This window comes from Caloenas nicobarica, chromosome 5, assembly GCF_036013445.1.
Source record: "Caloenas nicobarica isolate bCalNic1 chromosome 5, bCalNic1.hap1, whole genome shotgun sequence".
Classification (NCBI taxonomy): Eukaryota; Metazoa; Chordata; class Aves; order Columbiformes; family Columbidae; genus Caloenas; species Caloenas nicobarica.
Genome location: NC_088249.1, coordinates 43989158 through 44016850, shown reverse-complemented (window position 1 = coordinate 44016850; position 27693 = coordinate 43989158). Strand labels below are relative to the sequence as shown.

General features: G+C 50.6%; 1 protein-coding gene across 2 annotated transcripts in view; it reads right to left on the bottom strand.

Moving 5' to 3' along the window:
• The window catches only part of ALX4 (ALX homeobox 4), a 42056-nt gene extending 16212 nt beyond the window's left edge, over positions 1–25844 (bottom strand). Inside the window, exon 1 of one of the 2 annotated variants that reach the window (XM_065636083.1) lies at positions 25445–25844. In XM_065636083.1, coding sequence (XP_065492155.1) covers positions 25445–25844 — 400 coding nt within the window. Of the gene's footprint in view, positions 1–20443; positions 20492–25444 lie in introns of those variants that run through there. The other variant, XM_065636084.1, reaches the window with a different exon arrangement.
• Positions 25845–27693: the final 1849 nt, after the last annotated feature.

Sequence of the window (27693 nt, the reverse complement as noted above, 5' to 3'; positions counted from 1 at the left end):
CTGAGCGTCCGGAGGAGAAACTGTCATTCCCTAGGAACAGGCTCCCTGACCTCAAAACAGTCATGCTAACTGCTGAAGTGAAACAAATTGCATACATCTGCATATGGATATGCCCAGACTTCCTGTAACTGGAGAAGGCCTCAAAGTTTCAATGCGAAGTTTGGGGTGTCTGTTTCTAATCAAACCTAGAGAGACCTTGAGTTACATATTGTGAAGATCTCCATGACAAGGAGGTAATGTGAGTATCACTGCACTCTTACAAGCCCAACAGAACCACTTGGTGCCTCTTTCACCACTTACAACTCCGTCCTTGCCCTCATAGCAGTAGAAGGAGGGTATTTTCTGGTTTCTCATGCTGATAGCCTGCTCTCCCAGTGCCCTGGCTGCCTGCTAGGCCAATGGCACCTCTGAGACAGTCCCAGAGTCGCCCTGTATCAGTTGCCAATGGGCAGGGACAGGCTAGGACAGCTGGGCACGTGGGCCCAACCATCACACTGCTCTTTTTCAGGCAGGAGAGATGCCTGTATCCCCAGTTCACCTGGAGGGGAAACACCTTTCTCATCTCATCCTATCTGTCCTGGGAACTCCTCGCAGGAAGAAAGGGGTGCAGGACACAAGACCATGCTGCACGCATGGCCACATGGTGAGCCCCCGAGATGTCCAGGCAGCACACTGCTCTGCCTTGCTACAGGGAACAGGCATTTTCACCACACCATCACATTTGGATTCACAGCTCGTATACGTTTTGTTCCTGAAGTGTGCTATTTTGGGAGAGTGTGAAGTAAAATCTTCTCTGTCCACAATCTTAACTAGGAAATTTAATTCAGTGCAATGTCAGCTCAGTGCATCCACATGGCAAGGGAGAGGGGGATGTTTCCAACACCCAACTTCGGGCTCAGCTTGAAATTATAGCTTTCCTTTGCACAGCACATACATGACAACCCACAACTCCTTTGTGATAGACTCTTTCACATGATCTGTTTCCCTGAAAATAAGACCAGCCCAAAAATAAGCCCTAGCCTGATTTTTCAGGATTTTTGAGGATGTTCAAAATATAAGCCCTACTCCAACAACAAGCCCCAGTTATAGTTCATTAAAAAAGTCCATTCAAATAGTGTCCAGGCAGCTATACGTGTAAAAAAGTAATAAAATTTGGAGCAAAAATTAATGTAAGATCCTGTCTTATTTTCAGGGAAACAAGGTAGATCCTGTGATTGCAGCCCACGGCCTGAGGGACTGGAAGACAGCTACAGAGCCAGCAAAACCCAGGGTCGCAGCCAACATAGGGCTGCTACCCCCAGGCTCCAGGCAAAAACCCTGCAGTGTCTGGGCATTGCTGATGCGCAGCGTCTCGTCTGAGCCGTTGTGGTCTCAGTGAGGTCCCCCACACTATCCCAATCCCAGGGGCTCTGAGAGTAGCCCAGGACCCGCGGACACCCACTGGCACACAGCAGCTCACAGAGATGCCCGCTGGCAGACAACCCACGTCCAAAGTGCATTTCACAGGCCATGTGTGGCTGCACCAGGCAGCCTCTCTGCTCCCACACCAAGTGTCATAGGGGCTTTCTGCCCGCCCCCCCAGGTGTGGGCACAGGGGCTTTCTCCCTTGCCCATCTGCAGATCCCCATGGCCACCTGTGCTGGCCATTTCATGGTGCCTCTCCCTGCCTGCACAGCCGTGGTCTGACTTCTACTTTGCATAGCAACATTTTTTTTTTTTTTAAGCCAAAACCTCTAATGTAGATGTTTAAGAAAACTTTTTAAATGCAGTTCTGGCTCTTAATGTCGTTGTCTCAACTCTTTCTTAAATACCAGTCCTGAAATTTTGCCTAGATAAGGTTTGGGCAGTGTATTCTACACTTGTTACCAGGGAAGATTTGCACCACAGCCCAGCCAGCACATCTTCAGGACTTGGCCGGCTGTAGTAACCTTATGAAGTCCTTGTGATCTTGCCTTAACACATGCTGAAGCCATTTTACTTGTTCCCAAGTTGTCTGTTGAGCCTTCTGCCTCCTGTCTGTCATTGCAGCCTAGAAGTCAGCACAGGGCTATCACACAAAAAATATCCACATTTTGGGTTATATAGGATAAAATAGAGAGTCTGTATTTTTTGACACACAAAGGCCTGAATCTTTAGGTTTATTCCTGTTCAGGGAGTGAGCTCTCTTGCTGTCTGCAGACATAAAGAAGAGTTTAAAGACGGAGAGAAGATCCAGAATTTTGTGATTGAGTCTGGCATCACTGACTTTATTAGCAATGATCAGATACTTAATCATACCTTCACTCTTGGGCCCAACTGAAGTGTAAAATTGGGCAACATTCAACTCAGTTGCAGGTGGTAGAAGTCTACACAAAACACAAGCCGTTGGCATCATTCTGGAAGCTGCAGTTACCCTTGCTGCTAATAAGAAACTGGTTGGAGCATCTCCATTTCAACTCCAGATAAGGATAAACACGTGTCCTTTTGTCCAGCCTGCCAGCAGTTCCCTTGAGTTTGCATAAAACAGCCAGTTCCTGTATGAAAGCACATCTGTCCTTTTATCCAGCCAGGGTGCCCATTTGGTTCATCCTGCAGAACCTGAAGGAAAGCTGGAATATGCTCCAGGCATCTCCTCTGTTCACGGCATGGCACACACTGACTTCCAGGCGTGCTGAGACCACTGCGTGAATGTGCTCACCTGCACGGACACTGTCTGTCTCTGCTGAGCCTGACCAAAGCTGCTGGTGCTGCTGCTCTGCTGACTGCAGCCTCCTGAGGCTCTGCAGCGAAGGAGGGACATAGTGAAATCCACAGGCTAAAAAAAGCTGTGAAATACCTGGCCACCTTGGGAAGCCAATTACAGACAAAACAAATTCCTACAGAAAAGCCTATTCATAGAAGGATGAAAGGGGGAGAGGAGTGTTTATCTCTACTGTGCTCCTCCTGACCACACCTAAGGTCCCTCTCTTCAAGAAGAGTCTTATTTTTCTGAGCAGAGCACATAGCAGGAGCAAAACTAAGGCCTGGAGCAGAAAAATCTCAAAACCTCCTTCTGTTCCTGAAAGGCAGCCTGGGGACAAAGCCAAAGGTGCCACACAGCTCTGGCGGGTCCACAGGCTTTTGGTGGCCCTGCAGGCAGTGTGTAACGTAAGTCACCAGCTCTGTCTCCACTCGGCATGCCTCAGAGATGCTTCCCTGGGAGTTGAAACCACCTCAGCCCTGGTTGCACTTAGACCTTCTTGTGCCTGGTTGGTTATATTCCCCTCTAGTAAATCACCATGTGGATTTAGGAACAGACAGTTTGATAAACATTAACTCCAGTGCTCCTGAGAAGCTAATGTCACAGCAAGCCTTGGGAATGTGTGTGTATCCACATGTGTGTTATTTGTTTATGGAAGTCGCTGTTCCTCTTGCTTTTTTTCTGCACTAGCTTTTTTTTCTCCATGCAAACATCTGCTTTTGAGGGCACTTATTGCTTTGTTGTCTGATTAGCCGAATTCACACATCCTGTGGGTACTTGAGGAGAGCTCAGCACCATCTGTATAACTGCAACATGCGCTGCTTGCTCCTCTTTCATGTTATTTAAAGGACGCTAACAAAACTGACTTTCATATAAACAAATCAATTCTGAAAACTATGCATAGAAGCTGTGGCTAGAGCAAAAAGGCATAGTTTATGCCTCAAGTCCTTCTTCATGTGGCATGTTCATTTGAACAGCAGGAAAGAGCTGACTAGCAAATGTTGAAGGCACACAATACTTCTAGCAACCTTCTGTGATTACAACTCACTTTCTGGCTCCCAGAATGTGATATAGGAAAAAAGAAAGAGCAAGAAAATGTACTGCCGTTGCCTCCACAGGGACAAAATGCTCTGTTGGCTTCCTCACTACTAAACATGAAAGGAGATTGTTGTTTATGTCAAATATTCTGAGGCTGGGGATCTTGGCTCTCTCTGAGGAACCCATGAATTTCTTAGTGACCTGGCTCTCTTCTCTCTGACACCTGAAGGTCTTTGGTGCCTTGGGGAAGTGCTCTGCTGTGCCAGGATCAGCCACAAGATGGCTTTTTAAGTGACAGTGGAGGGATGTGACAGTCGCCTCTGTGCAGCTCAGTGACAGACAGACCCTCAGTAGATCCCACAGAGGCAGCCTCAGGCTTAGGGCTGAGGGTGGTCAGCTACAGGTTTTCACCACGCCAGGTTCTGTGCAAAGTCCTGCTTGAAAGTACAACAGTCAAGATTGACCAGTTACTGCATTTTAAAATGTCTCTTATTTCCTGCTGTAGGCATGTCACAAACAGCTGGGAAATAATTCGGAGTTTCTGCTCTGTCCTACTTGTGTCTCCACTTAAAACAATGCAAGTGAACCAAAAGCTACCTAGTACCTCTGAACTGATACATCACCAGTGTTTGTCTGCCAAGGAAGACGGATGAGGCAGGCAAAGATTGGAAAGGGCTTTCCGTTTCCCTTTAGCTCTGAATTTGATACCTTTTGGGTAAGTAGTCTACTCCTTCCAAGGCAATCTTGCATTTCCTTGCCATGGCCATAGTCACCTGAGTGTCTTGGCTTTTCTCAAGTCCCTCAGAGCCAGATGTGAGCACCCAACTGCTATGAAAGCCTGGCTCAATACTAAATAGGACAAAATATGGGAGCTCATAAAGAAAATAATCAGCATCACTAATATAGGACAAAGTATTTAATGGGATTATCTCAGTCATAGACTCATACCTGCACACAGACCAGGAGCTGTTTATTGAAAGCTAAGTCCAAAAGAGTCCACAGACCCTTGGGTAAATGAAAGGCAGAATACGTGGCTGTTTACTGAAGACTTTCATTCTCCACAGAGAAGCACTACAGGCATCATGGGGTTTTACTTGCACTGACCAAACGCAGGGCCTTTGTCCTGCTCCCATCTGAGCTCAGTGTCACTAACTGACCCTCAGCATCTGTGGCAGCATCTGCCCCATCGGCCTGTCTGCCTTATTTTAGGATCATCCAGTTCTCTCAGGATTGTGTTTCTTCTAGAAAATCTAGATATAGCACGGTTTTTCCCTCTCTGATTGGAAATTATGTCCAGCAGAGTTACATGAGGATAGTGTTTAAGGTAGCCAAGATTCAATCACCCCCAGCTCTGAGGCCTTATAAAGCCAGGCCTTGTACCTGCAGCAAGGAAAGGTAAGTGCTGGGGAGCTCTAGGACTGATGGCAGGCAGTGCCAGTGAAAACACTGAGGGTTGTTCAGATGCAAGTGACAGATAAGGGTGATGCAGAGCTTAGGGCTAAGCTCTCACTCTGAAACGAAGAGCATAAGCCTCCCCATCGGATGCAGATTTATGTATTCATCTTAACCTCACCCATGCCCTTTGGCCACCACAAAGATCTGAAAAGATCCCTTGCCTGAGCGCTGCAAGATAAAAGAGGGCTCTTCATTGCAAGTTGTCATCTCCTCCAGAGCTTTGCCCTGCAACCAGTCTCTTCCCCACAACATGCCCCAGACATTTCCCCTGCAATTCGGGTCCAAGGCCGGGCGCTGGGTGAGCAGGGCACCCGCTCTGTTGGGGCGAGAGGAAGGGAGGCACAAGGCATTAGTGCAACCTTCCACAGCCTTAATATGTGTTGCCTTCCATGTTAACCCCCCACCAGACGTCACATATGACAGCAGATATAAATCAGCCACTGAGTTAGAGGAGAACGGGGGATGCTCCTTCCAGCTGGTGGGCAGGACAGAGAAGCAAAACCACCTGAAGGGAGGTGAGCCTTGCTCTAATGTCTGGCTATGGCACAGTTTCCCTGCTGCCAGCTTGGAGAGTGATTCATGCCATCCTATGTGTCTGTGCCTGCCTGGACAGTGTTTATGCTGTCGGTTGGTCAGTCTCTCCGTCAGTCTGTCTCTCTCTGCATTCTTCTGTCTGTCTGCTTTGCAAAAGCGACCTCTCCACTGCAGAGGCAGCAATGCATTGCTGAAGTTCAGCTGCCTCCCAGAGGTGACTTCCAGTTGCCTGTTTTGTGCTGCTGGTAACAGGGCTGGAGCTGCAACCTGAAATAACTGGCAGGGCAGAGGGGCAGGAGGAGGGAGATTCGAGCCATTTTGTCACGAGCTGAGCAAGAGCTCAGTATGGAGTCCTGTTTCAAATTAGTGACAGACGAACTTCAAAAGGCTTGCAGGCACCGGCTGGGGAGGCGTTTGAGCAGGCTCTGCCTAGCTGAAGCAGCCAGCCTGCAGCCCTAATCCAGCAAAGCACTGCAGCATATGTGTGTCCCTGGACTACCCTTATGCTTAATATGAGGTGTTTTGTACTTCAGACGGGCGATCAGACAAGCCCCAATAAATCTGCCCAGTGCAGCTCCTGTGCTGCTTCTTGTGCTTCCTGATTTGGGCCCCCAGGTGACCCCACAGAGAAAAGCTGGGGACTCCAAGTCTGGATGAGATGCTGCAGCAGCCCCATTGATAAGCAAGTACAGAGCATCTCAGGGCAACTTGAGTGCTACCATTTGTGACAGGAATTTGGAAAGCAGTAGGGGAAAGGAAAGCTGAAGTAAAACCAGAAAACAACGAAAGTTGGCTGAACCTCACTGAACCACAGAAAAGGTTGATTTTAAACCTTGGGTCAAAGTTTGGGCCAGGTTCTTTCAGAAATTATTTCTACTGTTCTTCAGTTTTATACAGCTGGTTAATAAAGATAGGCTCAGGTGAGGGAAGAAAATCATTCAGCCATCCCGAAACCTGCTCGTTCTTAGAAGCACAGCTTAAACTTATTTCCATTCTGACTGCACATTGCAAAGCTCAAGGCCAGACAGGCCTGCGAATTGCTAGTGTTCCTACAAGCACGAGGCTTTTAGAAGTATTCCAGAAAGAAATCAGGTTTCTGGCTACCAAGCCCATCAATTCACAGTCACTGGGGCTGGGTGACAGGCTGGCATCAGCTTTCACTGGCAGAGAGAAAGACGGCAGCAAAATCACAAACTGAAGCAAGAAGTAGCACAACCAAACTGGGAATTTACCAACCAAGAATGAAGACAAAATAACTGACAGCAAACCTGACAATGGCAGGTTGTTTCTCCCAACATCTACACCCCTTTTCACTCCATTGCTCAGGTCACCTGCTGCAAAAAATCTCTGTGTTGTGGGGTCAGGTGCTGAGGATGGTGCTGCAGTCCGGTGGGGTTTTCCTGCTGAGGAGACACTGGTGGCCAGGGAGGGATGAAAGCCTGGAGTCTCAGTAGGGTCTGATGGCACTGGCCACTGCAACTAGCCAGGGGCTGTTGCCCTTGGTCCCCAAGAGCCCCCATGCAGTACAGGGGGGACATGGTGGCCTCGATATCTCACTGACCAGCAGAGCTGTTTCGAAGTATTGAGGTGCATTAGCTGCACGGCCTGGCCATGAACCAGTGTGTCTACACTGTAGCTGGGAAGAAAGGGCAAAGAAAGAAAAATCCATCTAAGACTGACCTGTCTGGAAACTCCAGCTGGCCCTTAGACAGTCTAAACAAATATTTTTTTTAATTACTCAGAATGCCTCAGTCTTATATGCATCCCCAAAGAGTGTCATAAAACATCTACAGAAAGGACTCAGTTAACCTCTGCTGCCCTGCATCAGAGGAGCATGTTTCAGCTCCAGTTAAACTGAAGGTTAATAAACTCTTGGCCTCCCTATGAGCCCTCCAGCCTCTGCAGCAGTCCGTCCTCCCTTGCCCTCGCCTGGTTCTGGGTCTATGTCCACTGCTAGCGTTTGCCATGAAGAGCAGCTGCCAAAGTGGGGAACCATCAGCACTGCTCCAGCCTCCGATAGGAGCCCACCATCAGTCACGGGTTCTACACTGTCATGCCCTGCTTTTCTTTCTGTTGGGACCGTGTGGAAGAGGGAAAGGATGTTCAAAACTATGCCCAATTTCTCCTCGGCCCTGAAATCTAACACCGAGCCTAGTGCACTTTTATCTCTGGAGGGTTAGCTCCACATCCTTCATATCACAGCAGAGAGAAGGTGCACGTTCCCTGTGGGAGCCAGGGTAATCTCTGTCTTTCGAATTATATCAACCACTGATGCAAGCTGCTGTGCTCAGGAAAATACTGGCAACCCCTACTTGCTTCATGGTTTAAGGGCAATGCTTTCTTCATCTAAAAAAATACATATGTGCAGTTCAATAATCTCCTTTTAATGAAGTTTTGCCAGCTTGTCAAGGAGTGAAAATGATACTACATGACTTGGCCAATTACTCTCATGCAACATTTGTGCAAGAGCTCAAGCACATGGTTCACAAAGGAAAGGGATGAAAATGATTTACAGAAGCAGCAAGGCAAAGGTTTATTGATAATAAGGCACTAAGAGGAAATGGGATGAATGTGCCTAATATTCCTCTAGTAAATGAGTAATGAATAGTATACACAGGCAGCAACTTACGTTTTTCATTTTGAGTTGTAAATAGCAAGATGCAGGGCAAATGACAGTTATTAAGAAAAAAAAAATCCATTAGGTAGTACTGAACAAAAAAAACATCCACAGAAGTGTGCTCTTGCTTGTGAAAGGTGAATCATGAATTGCTCAAAGGGTAAACTGCGCTTGTCAAGTAATTCAGAGCGCTACACACTCCGAAGCCTGAGAAGGGGGATTTCATTTCACTTGAGGGCTACTTCACCTTGTGAGACATTTAATTGTCACCAGGGGAAAAAAGGAAAGAAGTACGTTTGCATGAGTCAAGAGAATTTGACTGGCTTTCTTCTCCACCCCTTTGGTTCACTTCTCGCGCAGGCTGCCCATGGCCGGTGAGCCGCACTCCCGCAGTGCCCGCCCTGCGGGGGCTCTCCAGCCTCTCCGCCCTGACCACTGCCCAGCTGCAGCACTGAGTCCCTTTACAAAGCCACTCTAGGACCAAATTTTTCTGGGGACAGACTGGACCAGAGAGGACATTTGCCCCACATGCTGTCGCAGCTGCGGATTGTGCCAGGAGCAGTGTGGCTCCACAGGTGCTGACAGACTACAGCTGCCTCTGCTAGCTGGAGTGGCCCCTGGCTGCTCTGCACCACAATTACACTTGATGCAGGCACCAAATACGTCTATGGGACATAGGAGGATGAGCAGGGAGAGCACCATGCAAATGGCTTTTGTGCCTTCTCTCTTATTTATTTTCTAAAATATTTCTTGCTTCATGGGTCTTCGGGTCATATATATTGCATCTCTACCACCAGTGAAGAGTTCTCCATTTTCTTCTCATCATCCAGAGTGTGAAGGCAATCCTCACTTACTGCATCTCATCCACACCCTGCCCAGCAGTGTCCTCTGGGTTTCCTGCAGCATTCACCAAGCCATGGTGGAGGGTCACAGAGATGCCTGAGCCACAAGGAGCCCAGTGAGACAAGGCACTCCTGTTGCTCGTGTTTTATGGATGGCAAACCAAGACGGAAAGCCAACAAGCACAGAACAACTGCTCTGAGACGCTTAAGCCTGAGTTTTAAAAAGTACTCAGCAAGGTCTAATATTTTGGTGCCTTTGAGACAAAGGTCCTGTTGGCCTGAGTACGCTTCTCAGTTGCCCTAATTCCTTTGTGTCTTTACCATCCTGTCATAAGCTCCTGTTCATTCCAACACATGGCACTCTCCCCAGTCTTCAGACCATTCTGCCACTTCCAGATTTCTTATCCAAGCCTTCTGCTGCTTCCCCAGATATAGCTTTTCGTGTATCTGTAGTTACATCAAATAATGTGCTCCCATACTTTGCCTGTGTCCAAGGAAGCCTGGACCATCTACTGGAGTAAATGGCCACTACAAGAAGAGAGAGTTGAGCCTGGCTGGAAACATGCCCAGAACATGGGAAAACTGCAGTGTATTTAGGTGTGAAAATCAAAGCTGTCACTACTGAATGAGTGAGAACCACAGCTCCTTAAGCCTTGTTCTTGGACAATTTTTCAGAAGAAAGGCATGAAGCACATTTCCTACCCAAAGCCCAGCTCCACTGCAAGTCTGAAGGTTCTTGCTCCACAGCACACTACACCAGAACTTTTGAAAAAAAGATATTGTCATTTTTTCCTGACAAGAAGAAAACAAAAATGGTTAGTTTTAGCTACGTTCTTGGAAATAGCCCAGTTGATTCTGATGAACTTTAAAAAAAATAGTATTATAAACAGCCAGAGGCAAACAACTGCTGTGGGAGCATTTAGGCCAAATTTTTAAGTTTTGATTAAGTTAGAAGCAACTGGAGGCAGAATTTTGATCGGGAGTGTCAGACAGTAGACACAAACAACAGTGACTCTGTTAACACACTTCCTAACAGACAACAAAAAAATCATGAATCTCAAAAAGAGTTAAGCTCGTGGAGCACCACTAATTCTCAGCAGAACTGGATGATTACATGAAAGATGATGACCATGAAAATCAGCCTAAATTAAAAACTGTATCTACATCAGCTGAGCTCATGCCCACTTCTGTGTTTGTTTCCAGTTAACATTCCAGGATGGGATCATATTGACATGAGTGGCTGCAAATGTCAAGTAAACGTTAGCAAATACTTACAGAAATCATCTTTAGGAACTTGTGAAAAGGATTATTTGCCCCAGAAACCTACTTCTGCCAGTGATGCTCGGTCCAACCAGGTAACAGAAAAGACTCTTATCTTATGTGTCCACCATGTACCAACCTTCCACTCGCCAGCACAGATCACCTTTCTGCTGCCTACTTCTTGCACTGATTGACATACACACACAGTCTGCTAAACAAAGATTACTCACAAACATCATCCATCCAATCCCTGGAACCCAGACAAACCTCAAAAAAATCATACCTTGCTCACAGACAATATGCAAACGTAACACAAGGGGCATTCGTTCCTCCTGCCCCCTGTCTCCCAAAATGCTCATTAAGGCAGCCCTTGTTTGGGGAGGTTTCTGATCTACACATGAGCATCAACGTGCTGCCACAGGCCCCAGCTCAGAATGACTCTGCCTAAAGAAGACGCCATCCCCACACCAGTGCCACAACCAGAGCTTTGGTGTTTCAAAATAGCATTTTCTGTCAAAGGCAGGAAGCAATGGGAGGCCTTACCAGTATGAGGAAAGAGTGCCTTCAGGCAAGATGGCCGAGAGAGGAGAATAAAATACAGAACCATAAAACATGGGCTGTAACCAATTCATGTCAAAAGCACAGGTCTGAAAGATATGTATTGTTTCAGAGTTTCCTAGATGAGTGTAAGCAAGTTACCTTTTCACCCCACGCTGTCTTCCTCCACTCTCTAGAAATCAGCCTATCTGCAAGGGTCTGGAAAGAATGAAATTCAGGGAGAACAGATTCACGCTTCGGTTTCCAATGTCTGAGAACCCCTGGCACTAGTGAGGCCACTAGGCCTCCCAGGAGCTGGCCTCCGCTTCCCAAAGCCTCCCAGCTCTTGGGCTCAGAGCGCTTGCAAGAAAAGCTGCCGGGAGCTGCAGCGAGTTGCTTTCTCCTTCCTTCTGATCTCGGACTGGGCTTCCCCCTGTGCTGTCTTCTCAGATATACTATCTCACCGTACATTTGAGTCATGATTTTGCAGACTTCACGAGAGGCAAACATGCCTGTACAGGAATGTGTGATTTCTGCTGCAATTCATTTTTATAAACAGTCAGACATAAATAATGGGGCTCCAAACTACAAAACTCCCTCAGTGAACACAGTTACGAGGCTGTAGCTTCCAACAAACCATGGGTTTAGAGCCAGGGTTTTAGCACTAGAGGAAACTGTGGAAACTCTCCATCCTGAAGAAGGGGTCAAAGAACCACTATACTGTGCCTGTTGGTACTGAGAGGCTTGCCTGAAATTAAGGACTCTCTGAGTATTTGCAGCTCATGTCCCCTGTTTTCCAGACCAAAGATGCAGCTTCCCAAATCAGCTTAAATCACACTGTTCTTCCCCATTGACACCTCCTACAGCTGATGAAGCTGAGGCTTATAAGCAGGCATAGCACAACTGCTATACAGTCCAATATGTTTCAAACTGCAGTACCTACTGGACTAAATAACCCTCCCCTGTAAGTAACCCTTTTGTAAAATAACTCCCAGCCAAGAGAGATGAGGGATGTGTTTGTGTAGCTTTATCAAGAACATGATTTGACATAAATGGAGAAGAAAATCTATGTGCTCCATCTCCTGTCAGTAGATGGGCTGTGATGTTCAGATGCCACAGTAAGAGGCTCTACAGATCATCACCAGCTGGGGGTGGTTAGGAAGCCAAAGTGTTGTCTCTTTATTTAATGGGCCTTGTCCCCAGGAGAAAGCTCTGCCAGCGGGGGGCTGTAGAACAGAGCTGCCTGCCTGAGGAAGGGGTGGTCTGTCCTGATGTCTCTTTGTACAGGACAGGGTGAGGGGCGGGCAGGGACAGCCCTGCTGTGCTCACCCATGGTGCTATGCTGCTCTTGCTGCTGCGCCACGGGGTCCCCTGCTTACCCCTGTCCCCCCACTCTGGGCATACCAAGCCTGCTCTGGGGTGTGCTTCCAGGCACCTTCAGTGTTTTGGTGCCTTCGCCTGGTGGTTCCAGTGGCTTGCCCATGCTCACACCGTCACAACAGTACTTCTGGCACGGGGCTGAGTAAGAGGGAACCACTCCATTCACCACAGCCTATCACCCCTGCAAAACTACCCCCTGCTCGGACTCCTGCCAGCGCAGCCCAGACCCATGGACCCACTTCACCTCAGAGTGTGGAGAGGAAGTGTCAGAGCAACAAATTTAACTATTTACATATTTGTTTTGTGTTTTCATAGAGCCGGCTCAGACCGACTGCTTACACTGGGATGCTGCTGCTGCCCTGAGGGGGAGTTCCCACCATAGCTTTTGTTTTAATGAAACCCGTGGGCTAAACCAGGCCATTCCATGTTTTTGCCTGCTAGGGAAATAGTTTCTGTCAGACTCAACATCCCCATTAGCATTCTTGGCTTTTGGGGCCCACTCAGTTCCCCTCACAACTCCTGCTGGGCCAGGACCCACTAGCCCCTTACATGTTAATGCGCATATGTAGTCACTGCTATGCACCATGGTTTATCTGCTTTGGGCTCCTAATCTGTCCATCTCCATGGGATGTGGAATCAGTCAGGTTTCCACACGTGAGACTTCATCAGAGAACGTGCATGTTGCCTGAGGCAATACTCACATTTGTTTTTCTCTAGAAAAACCTGAGCCATTCCACTTTAAGAGTTTTGCAGAGTCCAGATAGGCCAGGCTGGTGCCACCAAATGGCTCAAATTTAGGAACTTCTTGTGAGTGTGCTATGTTTCCCAGATAATGTCTGAAGAGGAGACCTGGGGTCATGCTGCACTTTCCCTTTCTATTTCTCTGAAAGTCATTAAAATCAACAGAATAGACGAAGGGCTGGATTCGTCCTGGTTCTTTTGTTGCTCTCTTGTAAATTGTCCAACTGCTGATTCAGTTGCCCAGTCAGGTTTCTGGTGCTGTGCAAGACACACTAAGGTCTCTTAAATGCTGACATGGGGCAAGTGGGTACCAAGACATTGAGGGGCAGCACTGGGAGACCAGGCAGTGAAAATGGGGGCATCTAGGCCAGGCGTCATGCATCTGGCTCAGTGTCTCCTCTCAGCACCAGCCAAGCTTCCCTGCTCAACCATCTGTAGGATGCTGGGTACCTCCTATTGCATTTACTAGCATTTGACAAACCTACTAAAGTACTTTGGCATCAAAGCCTCTCTGCCTTTTTGCATGCTCTTTGTGTCTAGGTCCCCAAATATGGTGAAAAATTCATCCCTTAGAAGCTTGGTTGCAATTACAGCCTCTTGGTTCCTTTTTGGGTAAACTTCAGGTCATTTTCTAAAGAAATCCATAGCTACCAACAAATATTGTCTGGCAGATTCCATCTCAGGCAAAGGCCCAACAACATCAACAGCAACGAATCGCAGTAAGGTCCTCAAGAGACACTGCTCAGTAGGGTTTCTCCCCATCTTTGGGGACCTACTTTTGAACTACAACCCATGCAGGAAATGCATCGCATTCCCTGTAGTAATTTTCCATCATCTGTCTGCATTTTCCTCAAAACCAACTCTCTCTTGGCTTGACTAAGAATTTTGCAACCTCTAGATGTCCAATGGTTTTGACATCATAATGAAACCTCAGAACCTCCTTTTTGAGCGTTTCGAGTAGGATGAGCTCTCATGAATACTCATCACCTAATGTTTTATTTCCCTGTCTCCTATACAACATTTAATCTTCAAATTCCAAGCTTTCCCACTATGACCAGAGACCTTTTGCCTTGCTACTCTGAAGAAAGTCTATACTCCAAAGAAGACAGCGCTGCTAAAGGAGTTTTTTTTTTCAATCACACCTTGTTCTGATACCAGGAGGCTTTTTGAGGGACACTTTTAGCTCCCTGAGCTCTGCTTTTGCAAACCTGCGTCTACTGGATGCAGTAGGAGTGTTTTCATTCCTGCAGACTGTGAAAGAAAGGAGAAAAAAAAAGATGCAGTCTCAGTCTTTTCTTGATGTCCTGCTGAGGGAGGTGCCTGCCCCCTCCCCAAAAAAAGCATTTGAACAAGGCATTGGCAAAAGTAGCCTCTGGTGACTATGGTCTCATGCCAGTGCTGTCCCCACCCCACAGACACCCCCAGCTATGTTCAACAGAAACTGTTTCGACTCTGAAAATGCCCAGCCATTCTGCTCCAGCCACCGAGGTAGCTTTCTCTTCTCACAAGGAGCGTGGAGCTTTTGTCATCCTGGCAAGTCTGCAGCTGAGCCTCCCGCAGCAGAACCAGTGTCCCACAAGGCCAGGCAGGCTGCCAGCGCCGTGCTCCCTCCCCTCGCATGGGAGAAGTGCTGCCCCATGGCCCCTGGCTGAGCGTTCTGCCCAGGGTGCATGGTACATCTCTTTTCAACAGTTCACCTTGCTCTGGGTTCAATTTCAGATCAGCAGCCTTGAGCTTATGACAGCCTGTTTGTAAAACATTATCAGTTCCTGTTAAAGGGTTTACCATACACCAGATGTCCCCAGCTACAATGCGGGGACTGGGTGGCTGGCCATGCAATTCCTGCTTTGTTGGTCTCTCAGGCTAAGGCTGCCTTACACAGGTGATGGGAGATCCATGCTCCGCTCCGCTATGAACTTGTGCTAACACAAAAGCCATTTTCACCTCCAGATATCCACTGTGGAAACCAAAATGAACCCAGTAAGGCACATGACAGATATTATTCATTAATGGCAAGGTGTAAGCACCATTTGATTAACATATTGCACAGCAAAGCTCTTGCTGGCCATTTTTTTCTAACCAGAACAAAAGATGAGGTCTAAGAACTGGCTACGAGCTCAAAGAGACAGCTCAGGGGCCTGCTCGTGGAGGCAGGCACCACTGACAGATTGCCCAAACCTCTTTATTTCATATGAGCCATGTCTTTAAAGGAAAACACAACAGGTTGAAAGCCCTGGTGCTTACTGACCAGGTCCCAAACACGGTGAGGTACATTCTGAGAGTTAGTTCATCTCACACCTTGGCTATGCTGAGCATTTTCTGGATTCCAGTGGTCCAGTCTCCCACAGGCATTTGTCCCCAGGAAGGACACTTCCCCCAGTCCCTGCTTTCCCTCGTACCTGTGGGGTGTCTCCATATTGGATTGTTCCATCATCTCCCTCTCTGTCTAGTTTCCGTTAGCAGCTGCAGTACCTGAATGAGCATCTGCAATGCCTATAAACTACACAAGTGATAACCACTCTCTTGCTGCTTGGCTTCCCCCATAGCCCTCCCTCTGAAGTGGACCGCTGCCAAATGTAGGCAAATAGGTTGTTCAACCAAGAACTCCAATTTTTGCCACTAAGGCCAAGGAAAAGGGGATTTCCACTACAACCAGCCACAAAAGTACCCTTCTCAAAGGCAAACTAATTAAAGGATACAAGGGAAGAGCAGGGTTCTCTGAACACCAACTTATTATAATATGCAGCCCTGAGTACCACAAAGCCTTGCTACAGCCTCAATTCTAACTTAAAACCAGCATCACTCAGCTTAGGATGTGCAGCTTCAGGTCCCCCTGAGCCGAGATTGGGCCTTTCAGTAGATTTTTACGACTCTCTGTCCTGACTAGCCATATAGTCGTTAAAACCCTCTCTGTGGATGTTTCCCCTCCTCATCAGAGCTGCACTTAACTGAGCTGCTGCACTCGTGTTTGGTGTTGTAGCCAATCCCTCGTTGCTTTCTATGCTGCCTAAGTCCCTTTTTCAAATAGTTTGAAGTGGTATGAACTGGATGGAAATATCTTCTCTCTAGCACAGGACCTTATACCTCTATAAAGCAACCAGCTTCCCTCTCTTCCAGTAGCAGCTTTCCAACTTCTGTTCAAGGGCTGAAATGCAATATTTAAACTCTACCATAAATCCCACACCTTCATGGAGCATTTCTGGCCTCCTGCACAGTCTGCCTAAGTGTCTAGCAATTGGTCCATCAGCTATTTATCTTGGAAGTCCTCGCTGCCGTCTGGAGACATGTGGAACACAAGATGTCTGCAGGTTCTCTGCCAATTTAGGTGAGTCTCTTCTTCCTCTTGCCTTCTAGCATTTGGCTGTGTCCTGTCTAGCTCAGATGGATATCTGGCTCCAATCTGCTTACAAAGGTTCAGACCAAATCTTGATAAGCCAGGTTGTGTCTACAACACAGTACTTCTCAGCTCTCAGGTATGGGTCTTTGCCACAGCTGTGCTCCTGACTCCACTCCAGGATGAGGTCTGGGCATGCTCCATCCTGGGGAAAGCTGGAAAAGAACCATATGGTGCTCCAGAGGGTCTCACAGCCTCCTGAACCAGAGACCAGCACTGTGGTCCAGGCCACAGAGTGTACCCTTGCCTCAGCATTTGGCCTCAGGCTCTTTTCTGTGAACAAGCGCTGCAGAGCCAGGCTCCATACGGCTCATCTTTCCAGCTGGCCGTGTGGTGGGAATGGACATGCGTTAGCCTCCCATAGCATCCTTTCTCACGTGGCATCACTGGGACTGGAAAACCTGATGCTGTGGGGCTCCCTGTGCTTCCAGAGCACACACACTGGAAATGGCCAGTCCTACGGGTGACCCAAGCCCTGCCTGGCAGACCCAACAGCCTGAGACCAACTCCATGCTCAGCAGGCTGGTACCCTGGTGAGCCCCTGGCTCCCTTTTTGAAATGGGTTTCTGTTCTTTCAGAAACCTTGCTGTGGCTCAGGCTACTATTAAGTTTCAGGCTGAACAAAATTTTCCCATTTCCCCTGTTTTGTAAAATGTCTTCTGGCTTGTGTCATGTGTGCTCCCCAGCACCTCACAGAGTCAGGGTCTTGCAGCTGAGCTTTTAGATCTCTCTGGGCACTGTCCCAGCACGGAGTCATTCTCTGATTGTTTTTGCCCCTTTACTGGAAAATTCCTGATATTGCCCTCACTCCCTGTGCACAGTTTACAACTTTGGTTTGTTTTGGTTTGATTTCATTCTAGCGTGAATTCCTTTCACTTTGCACTGCTCCTGAATAGGTTAGATGTCTTCAAGCACCTTTGTTATCTGATCCCTCTTGCATCAAAAGAATGAACACAGTTTCCCATTTCCCTCTTTGGAAACTGCATCCTACCCGGGGACACCAGCATCACTGCTCCTGACTGAAGCAGTCAGCCAAAATCCTAAGTCCTGAGGAAGCAGCTTCCACTACAGGGAGGAACTGATGAGACCTGAGGTATTTCTTTTATGCAGCAGCATTTGCTCACAAAGATAGGAGTTATTTCAAGACAAGTTTCTTTTATTTCCCCCAGACAGAAGCCCATCCAAAATTTTTGTTCTGTCTCTTCCTTGGGTTCCTCATTTCCCATTGAAGGCAGTTCTCTGATGGTCCTTGACTTTCTTTTGACTCCTCTCCTTTAGTTTCATAGCATTTTCAGACTTTTACTGAATAAAGGCAGTTGCCATCTTCATCAGCCTCACAGCATTTTCACCCAGCCTTAATACACAGCATGTCTATCAGTGACTAAACCAGTTTACCTTCAGGCTCCATCACCAGCTAAAAACTCATGTGCCTTACAACTAATGAACACAGTTCCTGCTAATAAAGAATATATTTAGAAACAATACTGATTCAACCATCTGTTTCCAGCAAGCAGATTAACTGCAACAGGATAAACCCTTAAACGGCATCTTTACCAAAAAAAAAAAAAAAAAAAAAATCAGACGTAAACAGGCTGCTGAGTTAGGCGATGCGATGGTCTTTGGCCAGTGCAGATAAGGAGAGACCATAGCTCATGACATAACAGCTTGTCATGGCTAAATCCTGCCAAGACCTGAAGACAGCAGCTACTAAATGTTGAATCACAGCTATTCTCAACGGGGAGATAAAGAAATTGATGTAGGCCATAAAATCAGTTGCAGACTATCCTCTATAATAGTGCTGGGTCTGCCACTGCTCATCACCCTTCTAAGATATCTCCTTTTCCTCCTCCCCTGCCTCCTCTCATTCACCTCTCTTCCTTCCTCTCCCCATCCCTCTCCCCTATTCCTCACTGACCTGTCTCTCTTTGATCGAGAAACGGCCCTAGAAATATCATGGTGATCACAATTGCTCTTTCACATCATGTCTACTTACATAACAGTCAAAATATGAAGATGATGTGCAAGTATGAATGAAAATACAGCCAGGCAGAATCACCAATATGTGTAATAGCATTGATTCATCTAAACTTACACAGAAAATAAAGTGCAGGTCATTTGTGTAATATATGTAAGTAGCTTTCCTCCTTTACTTATGAACTTTCATTTACAAGTTGAGGCAGCTGAGAGACATGTAACTATAGTAAATTACTGTAACGCTTTATTCATATGGAATGTTCTCATCCGTCTCTTTAGTAAATTATTCTCAAGTCACAGGAGTCCTATATTAGCTGCATTACTGCTCAGGCTTCTCCTAATCCAGAATTATTTCTCTTTTCCTCTTGAAAATATATCTACATGAAGATATTAAGACATTTGCTTTACAAGCTGATTAACAATTGAGATGGGATTTTTTTTCCCCCAAATGTCTAGGAGGAATACCTCAGAAACATATGACTTTTGAGACAGAGATCTCTCAGCATTTTCTGAAAAGCAATGACCAATATAGGTTGGACAATATAGGCTGCCCACGCTGATGAGTTGCTTTTTAAAGATCAGACCATTAATGTGGATCGGCAGGTTAAGCCTATTTAATGCACTGAGAGACCTGAGCATATGATAACACACCAGTTGTTACAGCTTCTTGCACCGAATAAGGACCTGGCCATCAGGAAACCTATGTTCAGTCCCCTCCAAAATCAAAGACAGGAGCTCTACCCTGTGACCTACCCAGCTCTGGCCGTGGGCTGCTTTCTCCAGCCGCCCGAGACCATCCTTCTGCAGGAGTCACGGCCCTGGGAAGGTCACACTGATGCCACTGAGTGGCGACAGCTCCACCTTGCACAAACCACTGGCAGGTTTTGAGTCGCAGTTATTCCGACTGCAAAATGGGAAGAAAAGTCTCTTACTACCACAGGATGCGTCACACTTTTTACCTGAGCATTACTGCAGCTACCCAAACGCCCGGAACAGGATAATAAAGTGGCTTAAGGACACCCAGGAGCGGCAGTGGCTAAAGAGCTGGTAACTAGGGCGATCGAATGGATAGTGTTGTGGCTGGAGATGTCCTTTAGCAGCAGACCCTGGCTCCGAGCCTCCCAGACACCACCTCCCTCTTACAAGGGAAACTCATCATGGCTTTGAACGCAGGGCTTGGAAAAGAAATATATCTTCAAGATCTGAGGGATTGAAGTCTGCACATTAGCTCCCCTTAAACCCTGAGAGCATTTAACTTGGGAGGTTAGAAACCACAGCCAAAGAAATCTCTTTTGATTCACAACTTGTTTTGAGCAGTCACCCATAAAGCAAGCCAGTGAATCACTCCAGCCAGTTAGTCATGCAACCACACTGAATGTACACTCAAAAGGCAGCACAAAATAAACAGCCTGCAGCTCCAGATAACACACACATAGCTCATTTGCGCTATCTGGCATCAGCATATATTGTTAATAGGACTCCTACACCAAACCCTTAGGAAAAGACGCACTCAGTAAGCATCTCCAAATCTCTCGCCCCATCAGTATTTTTCTCGTCTGCTTCGCACTGTGTTGCTTTCAAAACAATTAAGACTAGTAAAAGTTTTAAGACTCTCTCTTTCCGCACCCTAGTAACGTCCTGCCGCGGGTACAAGCGTGCGCTGCAGAAGTGTAGGGCTAAAGCGGAGTTTACCCCAGTCAGCAGCGGACAAATCGAAAATAGACAGCTCTAGTGCGAAAAGAAATTTTCTTGCAAGGAGGGAGAGGCAGGAAGAGAGGGGAGGGAGGCTCCCAGTCCTTTGACACATGAGCGTTATAAACAGCTCGGGTCAGGAATCTTATAAAAGTCTCCAGCCAGATCTACCGTCCAAGTCAAGAGAAGCGCAAAACATCTTTGGAAGAAGCCGCGAATAAATCTTCCTGAGCAGCCGGGGTAAGGAGCGTGAGCCCTACCTTCGCGTCCTGCTCCCTGAGGAAATCCCGCAGGTTTCCGCGGAGGAGATCCCGCACCTCCGAGTGTCTGTTCAAACAGAGGCTTAACCAAACTCCTGGCGAGAGCTCCCTCCCCTCCCTGGGAGGGTGCCGGAGCCCTTGAATGGCAGATCTGGTGGCCCTATTGTGAAAAAGAGAGGGCGATTGCCAGGGCGGCGTCAGCAGCACACCGGGAGCCGCCGGCCGAGCTTCGCCGGGCAGCCGGCCCTGGAGCACCCGGGAAGGGGCCGGCCCCGCCGCCCCGCTTCCCTCCAGCTCGCCTCCCCGCCCCCGCTGGCTCCGCTCGCTGCCGCTTCGCCCCGATGCCCGGCAGAGACCCGTCCTCCTTTTCCCCCTCCCGCATCCTTCTCCCCTTTATACGTTCCTGTTGCCCCCCGCGGGGATCAGGGCAGCAGCATCTCCCCACTCCCTGCCCCCCCGCACCTCTCCCCACCGGGGTGCGGGGGGAGCCCACGCACACTCCGCCTGCCTCCCCGCCGGCGCTTTCATCCGCGGGGAAGGAGCCCAGGCAGAAGCCGAGAGCCCGGATCAAAGCTGAGGAGGGAGCAAAGCGTGGGGCAGGACCTGAGCGTCCGCCGCAGCCCGGGATCTTCCCCCAAAGCACTCTGCACCCGGCGGCCGGGCGAGGGGCAGCGGCCGCCTCCCCGGGCCGGTGGCGGAGCGTCTCCCGCGGAGATTCGCAGAGGGGCGGGCGGAGGCCTGGGGAGGCCGTGACATTCCAAGACCCCGGTGGGGAGGCACGGCATCGCCCGATGTGGAAGAGCCCTGCAAGAGTATCGGGGAGAGCACACGGCCTCAGGTGCCCCCTCCCGCCCCGGACTCGAGGCTGCGGCTGGAGCCAGGGGGAGTGGGGGGATGTCGCCGGTCCTCCCCGGCGCACGGCGAGCTTCGCAAAGCCCTTGAACATCGGCGGGGGCTCGGCGCGGCGCGGCGGGGAGCCCCGAGCGCTTGGCAGCCACCGGTCTCTCACGGGAGGCGGAGGGGGGACCGCCAGCGAGCTCGTTCCTGCCGTGCCTGCAGTTTACATTTCATTAGGGGGAGGAGGAGGAGGAGAAGTGCATTAAAAGTGTCAATTTAAAAAACCACGCAGCGAGTCTCTGATTCCTACGGCAGTTGCTTTCTGCACTTCTATTAATAACACACTTTAGGCGGCACTTTTTATTTGCTCACTAAATAAAAGAAACGATCGTTATTTGCATAACTCGGCAGTTAAAGAATTTCCTCTGTTAGAGAAAGCCCATTTCCTTTCTCCTGTCTCCTTTGAGCAAACATCCCCATCACATTCGCCTTATTCCCTAAAGGATTTTTTTTTCCAGTCCGTATTTCTAGACAGCAATATACGTATATATTTGTGTGTGTATATAGGTATATGCACACATATGTTTCAAGACATGTAACTTACTTCAGCTCCACGCAGTAGAAATAGCAAGTCAGATTACTACAGCACATAAATCATTCGAAAGTTTTTTCCCCTCCTAAGCCAAGATATATAACCTGTTCTGAGGGCTTTTATTTAAGATTCCGCCTTTAATTGCCGGTGCCGGTCTGCGGGATAATGCGTACTCCCCATTTGAGGGCAGGGAAAGCGGGGGAAGCCGTGCGAGGCCGCCGGCCCGTCGGGAGCGCAGGCAGGGGTGTGAGCGGCGGGGGAGAGGGGAGCCCCGCCGGACACCGTCCCAGGGCCATGCCGGCAGCCGCCGCTCCGAGGGGACCGCGGCGAGCCCGGCCAGGAGCCAGGGCCGCTCAGTGCCATCGGCCCTGCCAGCAGCCACTCTGGAAGCTCTTCAGCGACTGCCGCCCATGTCGTCCGTGTATTTACGGCCGCAGCTCTCCCTGGCCTATATTTATCCGTACAATGCAATGGAAGGGCTTAGATCTAGAAATAGAAACCGAGAGCAATAGATGGCAGGCACGGGCTTTTTATAACTCGAAACGACTTGTTTATTAAAGAATTAAAATAAAATAAAACAAATAGGGGGAGACACCGGCTCCCGCCGCCTCCGGGGTGCCTGCTGTGCACGCCGTGCCTCCTCCCGGCCCGGCCCCCCACACTGGCCGGCCGCTCCGTGCTGGGCTCCTCCGGGTGCTCTACAAGCGAGGAGGAGGAAAGTGGAGGCGAGAGCCGGGTGCGAGGAGGGCGTCTCCTGGGCAGTGCGGAGACCGGCCCGGGGGATGGGCCCGCAGCCCCTCCGGGCGCATCTCCGGGCGCGGGAGGAAGCCGGCCGCCTGGGCACTGCCCGTTTTTTCGGCCTCTGGTTTTCTTTTCCGTCTTTTTTTTTTTTTTTTTTTTGGAGTTGGGGGGAGGTGGTGTTGTTTTTTAAATTGAGCCCCAGCATCCCCCTCAGCCCCAGCAATCAGGAGCCTGGGGAACCACCAGCGCTCGCCGCCGCGCTCCTTCCCCGTCCGCACAACGCGCACGGCAGCACCAGCACCGGAGCGGCCGCGGGGGCTCGGCGGGCGGCGGAAAGCAGGGGGGCAGCCGCCTGCACTCTGGCTTCCCGGGCTAAAGCCTGCGCATTAGCTCCCGCGCTTGTGCCCGCTGCGAAAGAGAGCGGCTCTCTCTTCCCTCGCCCTCATCCGAGCCGAGGGTATTTACCCAGGCCCGGTGATTTCCCGATTCCGGCACCTTTTGGCGAGCGTGGGCGTTCCTGGGGCATAAGGCCTGTGCCCAAGGTTTTAGCCGCTTGGGAGAAGGCAGAGAGGCGCCTACGGCTGCTGCAGTCGGTCTGCGAAACCCCGATCTAGCTATCATTAGCGAGTCCCTTCAATCGTTAACCACAATTATGATTACTATTAATTATCCTCGCGAACCCATGTGTCTCTTACTACAGCCCATCGTCCCAAGCCACATCACACGGGTCTCGAAACGAGCGCGGGTCTGGGCCGGGTCGGGCCACCTGCCGCGGGGCTCCCACGGAAGTCAAGCCCAGAGCTCTGCTTAAACGTAAATCAGGGGGGACCCCAGCCGCTTTAAGCAGGGTGAGAAATTCGTGTGGCTCTACCGGGGGTTGCAATGTGTCATCTCACGCTAAGCCGGTGCACTGGGCTCTGCCACCTACAAAAACAAGAGATCCGGTTAGCACGGAGGGGGTGGCAGTGCAGGGCGACGGGATGGCACCAAGGGCTGCCCTGTGCTCCCGCTTCGTCCCGCGGCTGGCGGGAGCGGGTCCCTCCCAGCCGGGGCCGCCCGTCGTCGCGGGGCTCCCGGGCCCCACCGTGCCCTTTTTCCCCGTAGGCCTCCGCGGATGCGGATAGAGCCTTGGCGCCGGCGTGGGGTTGTCCGCCCACGGGGCTGGGGAAGAGAGGGAGCGGGGAAGAGGAGAAAACCCCAGCGTAGGCCGCGGCCAGAACAAACGCGAAAGTGGTCCCCGGCCACAGCCCTGCGCGCCGCACCGCAGCCCCGCGGGGCCAGAGGCGGGAGAAGGGCCGCGCCTGCCCGGAGCGGGCAGGAGCCGTGCGGCCGCGGCAAGAACAGAGCGCGGCCCGAGGGGGAGGCACGGGCCCGATCCCGGCCTGGCCCGGCGGAGAGGGAGCAGCGCGGCCGGGCGCAAGGTGGCCGGGCTCTGCCTGCGCTTCCCGGGCACGGCTGCCTGGCGAGGACTTCACCGGTGCTGGGGGGAGCAGGGCCCACGGACCTGGATCCGCGAAGGGGTGCGGGGTCCCCTTGGCTGTACGCAGCAGGTGATGGACGGCTCCTGAGCGCAGCCTAGCACGCCGAGGTTTGGGAGACGGGCAGGGGGAAGGCGCCTCTGCCTCCTTTTAAGTCTAGAAACGGGGAAAAGGAAGGTGTGGGGGGAGAAAGAGAAAGCGAAAAGGGCAAAGAGTACCCAAAACTACGGCGGGAGCCTGGTTTGCAGGAGGTGGGATCGCCGGCCCGACCTGGCCTTCTCCCGGCTCCCCGCAGTCATATCCCGTCTTAGGGACACCTCGGAGACCCCGACCCCACCTTGTCCTTGTCCCTGCCCGGCGGGGTTATGGTGGATCGGTGCACCGAAGATGGGGACACGGCCACCGCCCTTCAGCGGCGAGGCGCTGAATCCAGATCGGGGCAACCTCTTTGTGCCCAACACTAGGAAGGAGAGGAAGAGATTTCATTCCCACTTAACTTCTCCGGGGGAAACAAAAAAATTTGCTTCTTGTTGTTGCGGGGGGTTTTGTTTGTTTTGGTTTTTTTTTCCTGTCTTTTGGTTGGTTGTTTGTTTCCTAACCACCTCGATACAGCGCAAACCTCCCGAAGAAACCTTTTAAACCCACGCTCGGACGCGACATGAGAAGCGACCCTGTTCAAGGCTGTCCTGCCGAGTGCCAGCCAAGGGAATATCTTAATTGACGCTAATGACCCGCGGAGAGGATGTGAGCGGGTTATCTGCAGCCCGGCAGAAATCAATTAGGGGAGTGGCAATTAGAGGAGAAAGTGAGAGACAAGAAAGTGGGAGAGACCGTTACAGAAGATTTCGGTGAAAATTTCCAGAAATTCTCCCTTTGGAAGACGGTCCCCGCAGAGAGTATTTCGCGCAGCCCAGCGGTCTGCTCTTTTCTTTCTGTTTCTGTCCCCGTTTACGGCGGATTTCCCTGCACTGCCAAAGAGCTAGTGTTTTCCGGGAGCGCATCGAATCCGCTCAGAAATGACGATTAAAATCACGGCAAAGTAGGACAAGGGGGAAAAGCGGCTTCCCTCGAACACTGTGGGCTCCAGACCAGGCTGGGAATAGAGCTGCTTGGGGCGGGCGGCTGCCCCCGTCGCAGCGGGATGGGGCTGCCCGCGGGCGAGCTGCGCTCCGCCGCCGCGGCTGGCAGCGCTGCTCGGCGCGCCGGAGCCGGACAAGGTCTCCTTGACCCCGGGAGGACTTGTCCTGCCGGGCAGCAGTCCCCCCTCCCGCCCCCGGGAGGCCCTTTCCAGCCCCGGGCGTCTCTCTCTGGTTTCGCCTCCGGTGCTTCCACCGCCGCACGCCAAGGACTCACCGTAACAGGAGACCTGCAGAGCTCCGTTGTGGCCGCTGCTCTCCTGCAGCTTGAGGTTGCTCTCCGGGGGGGTTTTGCAGGGACCTCGCTGCATGTAGAGGTGCGGCGGCTGCTGCTGCTGCGGAGGGTATTTGTTAAAGGCGGCCGGAGCCCCGGCGGAGCCGGGTGCCTGCACGCTGCCATCCAGGGGCTGACATTCCTGCTGGCTGTAGCGGCTCCGGCACTTAGTGCTGCTGTCACCAAAGCCTTGTCCTTTGCTGGCCAGGAAAGTAGGGCTGAACTTGTCACTTGCTTGAAATGCCCTAAAAGGCGAGGAGCCTTCTGTGCCCTGGGAGGCTGCGTTGTAGTAGGAATCCATGGCAGCCGGATCACAATAAGAAACACAAGTATCAGCATTCATTCCTAAAATTAAAAGGCCCGAGTGTCCTTAATGCTCTTGGAGGGGCACCAGGAACCTCTTTTTCTCTCTCCCTCTCATACACACACACAGCTGGGCCGGGGAGCTCTAAGAGGATTCAGATGGTCTTGAAAGCTGACCAGATCTCCAAACCCCCTTAAGATCTCGCACAGTAAAAGGGGTCTTTTTCTTTCACTCCCTCCCTCTCTCTCTCTCTCTCTCTCTCTCACACACACACACACACACACACACACAGACACTTGCCCTCCGTCTCTCCCTCCAAACTATCTACACACTAAAGAGGCTCTTCTCTGCACTTCCCCCCCACACATAGGAGAGGGGGGAAAAAAAAAAAAAGAGAGAGAGAGACCTCTCCCCCAATTAATATGTAGATGATGACAGTGGAGGGGAGGGGGCCCAGGAAGGGGGGTGTGTGTACGTGCATGGGGTGTGTGGAAGCAGAGGGGGGTGGAGGTCATATCTTTTGCGTTAAAAATAAAAAAAAGCCAAAAGTTCTTATGATTAAAAAATAGAAAATCAAACAGATGACATGAACGCCACGAAGGGATGGATGTGGTATCCGCGCAGGCGGAAGCACCGGGAACGATTCAATGGTTGTGACATGACACGCTCGGTTGGTCCCGGCCCTCTCCGCTCCTCACTGCCCCCAGCTGCGGGGACCGCCGCCTCCGCGGCCCCCTCCTCTGTATTAAAGGCAATACAGATTTTCCCCGCAGCTATATGCCTTTAAGCCTTCCTCCCCGTTAACCCCTTCAGGGCCGGCGCTGCTGTGAGCCGCTCGCCTCCCCGGGCACGGCGGTGCCGCTCTCGCCCCGCACATCGCCGGGCGAGCTCTCCGCCGCGTCTCGGGGCACGTTTATGATCGTCATTATTTATTTACCTCTAAAAACGTGCTCTCTCCAGGTGTAAAACGACTGGATCAAAAGCGGAAAGGTAGCAGGGAGGGATTTTAACAGGGTCGCCAAGCACACAAAATTGGCCCCGGCTTCTGGGACTGCCAGAGGTGAACTTGCAAAGGGACAGAAGCTGGCAGGAGCCCTTTTTGGTTTGAAGGGTCAATTGCAACCCCAAAAGGGCTTAAAAATAAATCAATACTCACCTTCCGTCGTCCTCCCCTCCCGCCGTTCAACCTGATTCCCCTCCTCCCCCGGTTAACTCCTGCTACCCCTTACACTTATTCTTACCCTGCCTTCCTCCCATCCCCACATCTGGTTTCTATTGCTCGCTTACCTTGAAGTTTTCAGTAATAAAGATATTACGCAAACTACAACCACAGTCCTTCAGTCAAAAAAAAAAAAAAGGAAAAGAAAGAAAAAGAAAAGAAGAAAGGAAAGGAAAGGAAAGGAAAGGAAAGGAAAGGAAAGGAAAGGAGGAAGAAAATAAGGCCCTTAACCCCTTCGGGAGCTCGGGTCGCGGTGGAGCTGGCTGCAGACGGGGAGCGAGGACACCGGCGGCCGCTCTGGTCTCCAAGTGGGCTCCCTCCGGGGCCTGGCCCCTGTGTCCTCCCTTCTCTGCCCTGCTTCTTCCCCGCCGTGCAAAGAGAGGGGAGACTCGTGGCTTTCATCTGTGTATGTGTATCTGGGTGCGCGGGGAGAGCGGGATGCGGCTTAGCGGGGAGCAGGGCGGCAGGACCGTGCGGCGCCCGGGTCGACTGTTCGGGGGGGCCGTGGCTGCCGCCGCTCCCAGGGCCTTGCTCCAGGCGCAAAACCAGCACCGCCGTTTTCATTAGCTTCGATCTGACAAGAACAACCCCCTAACTCCTCGACCCCCAGATGCAGAGGGGATTTCTAGCGAGGTCGTCGTTAAAAACAGCAGAGACGGATTCATTTAC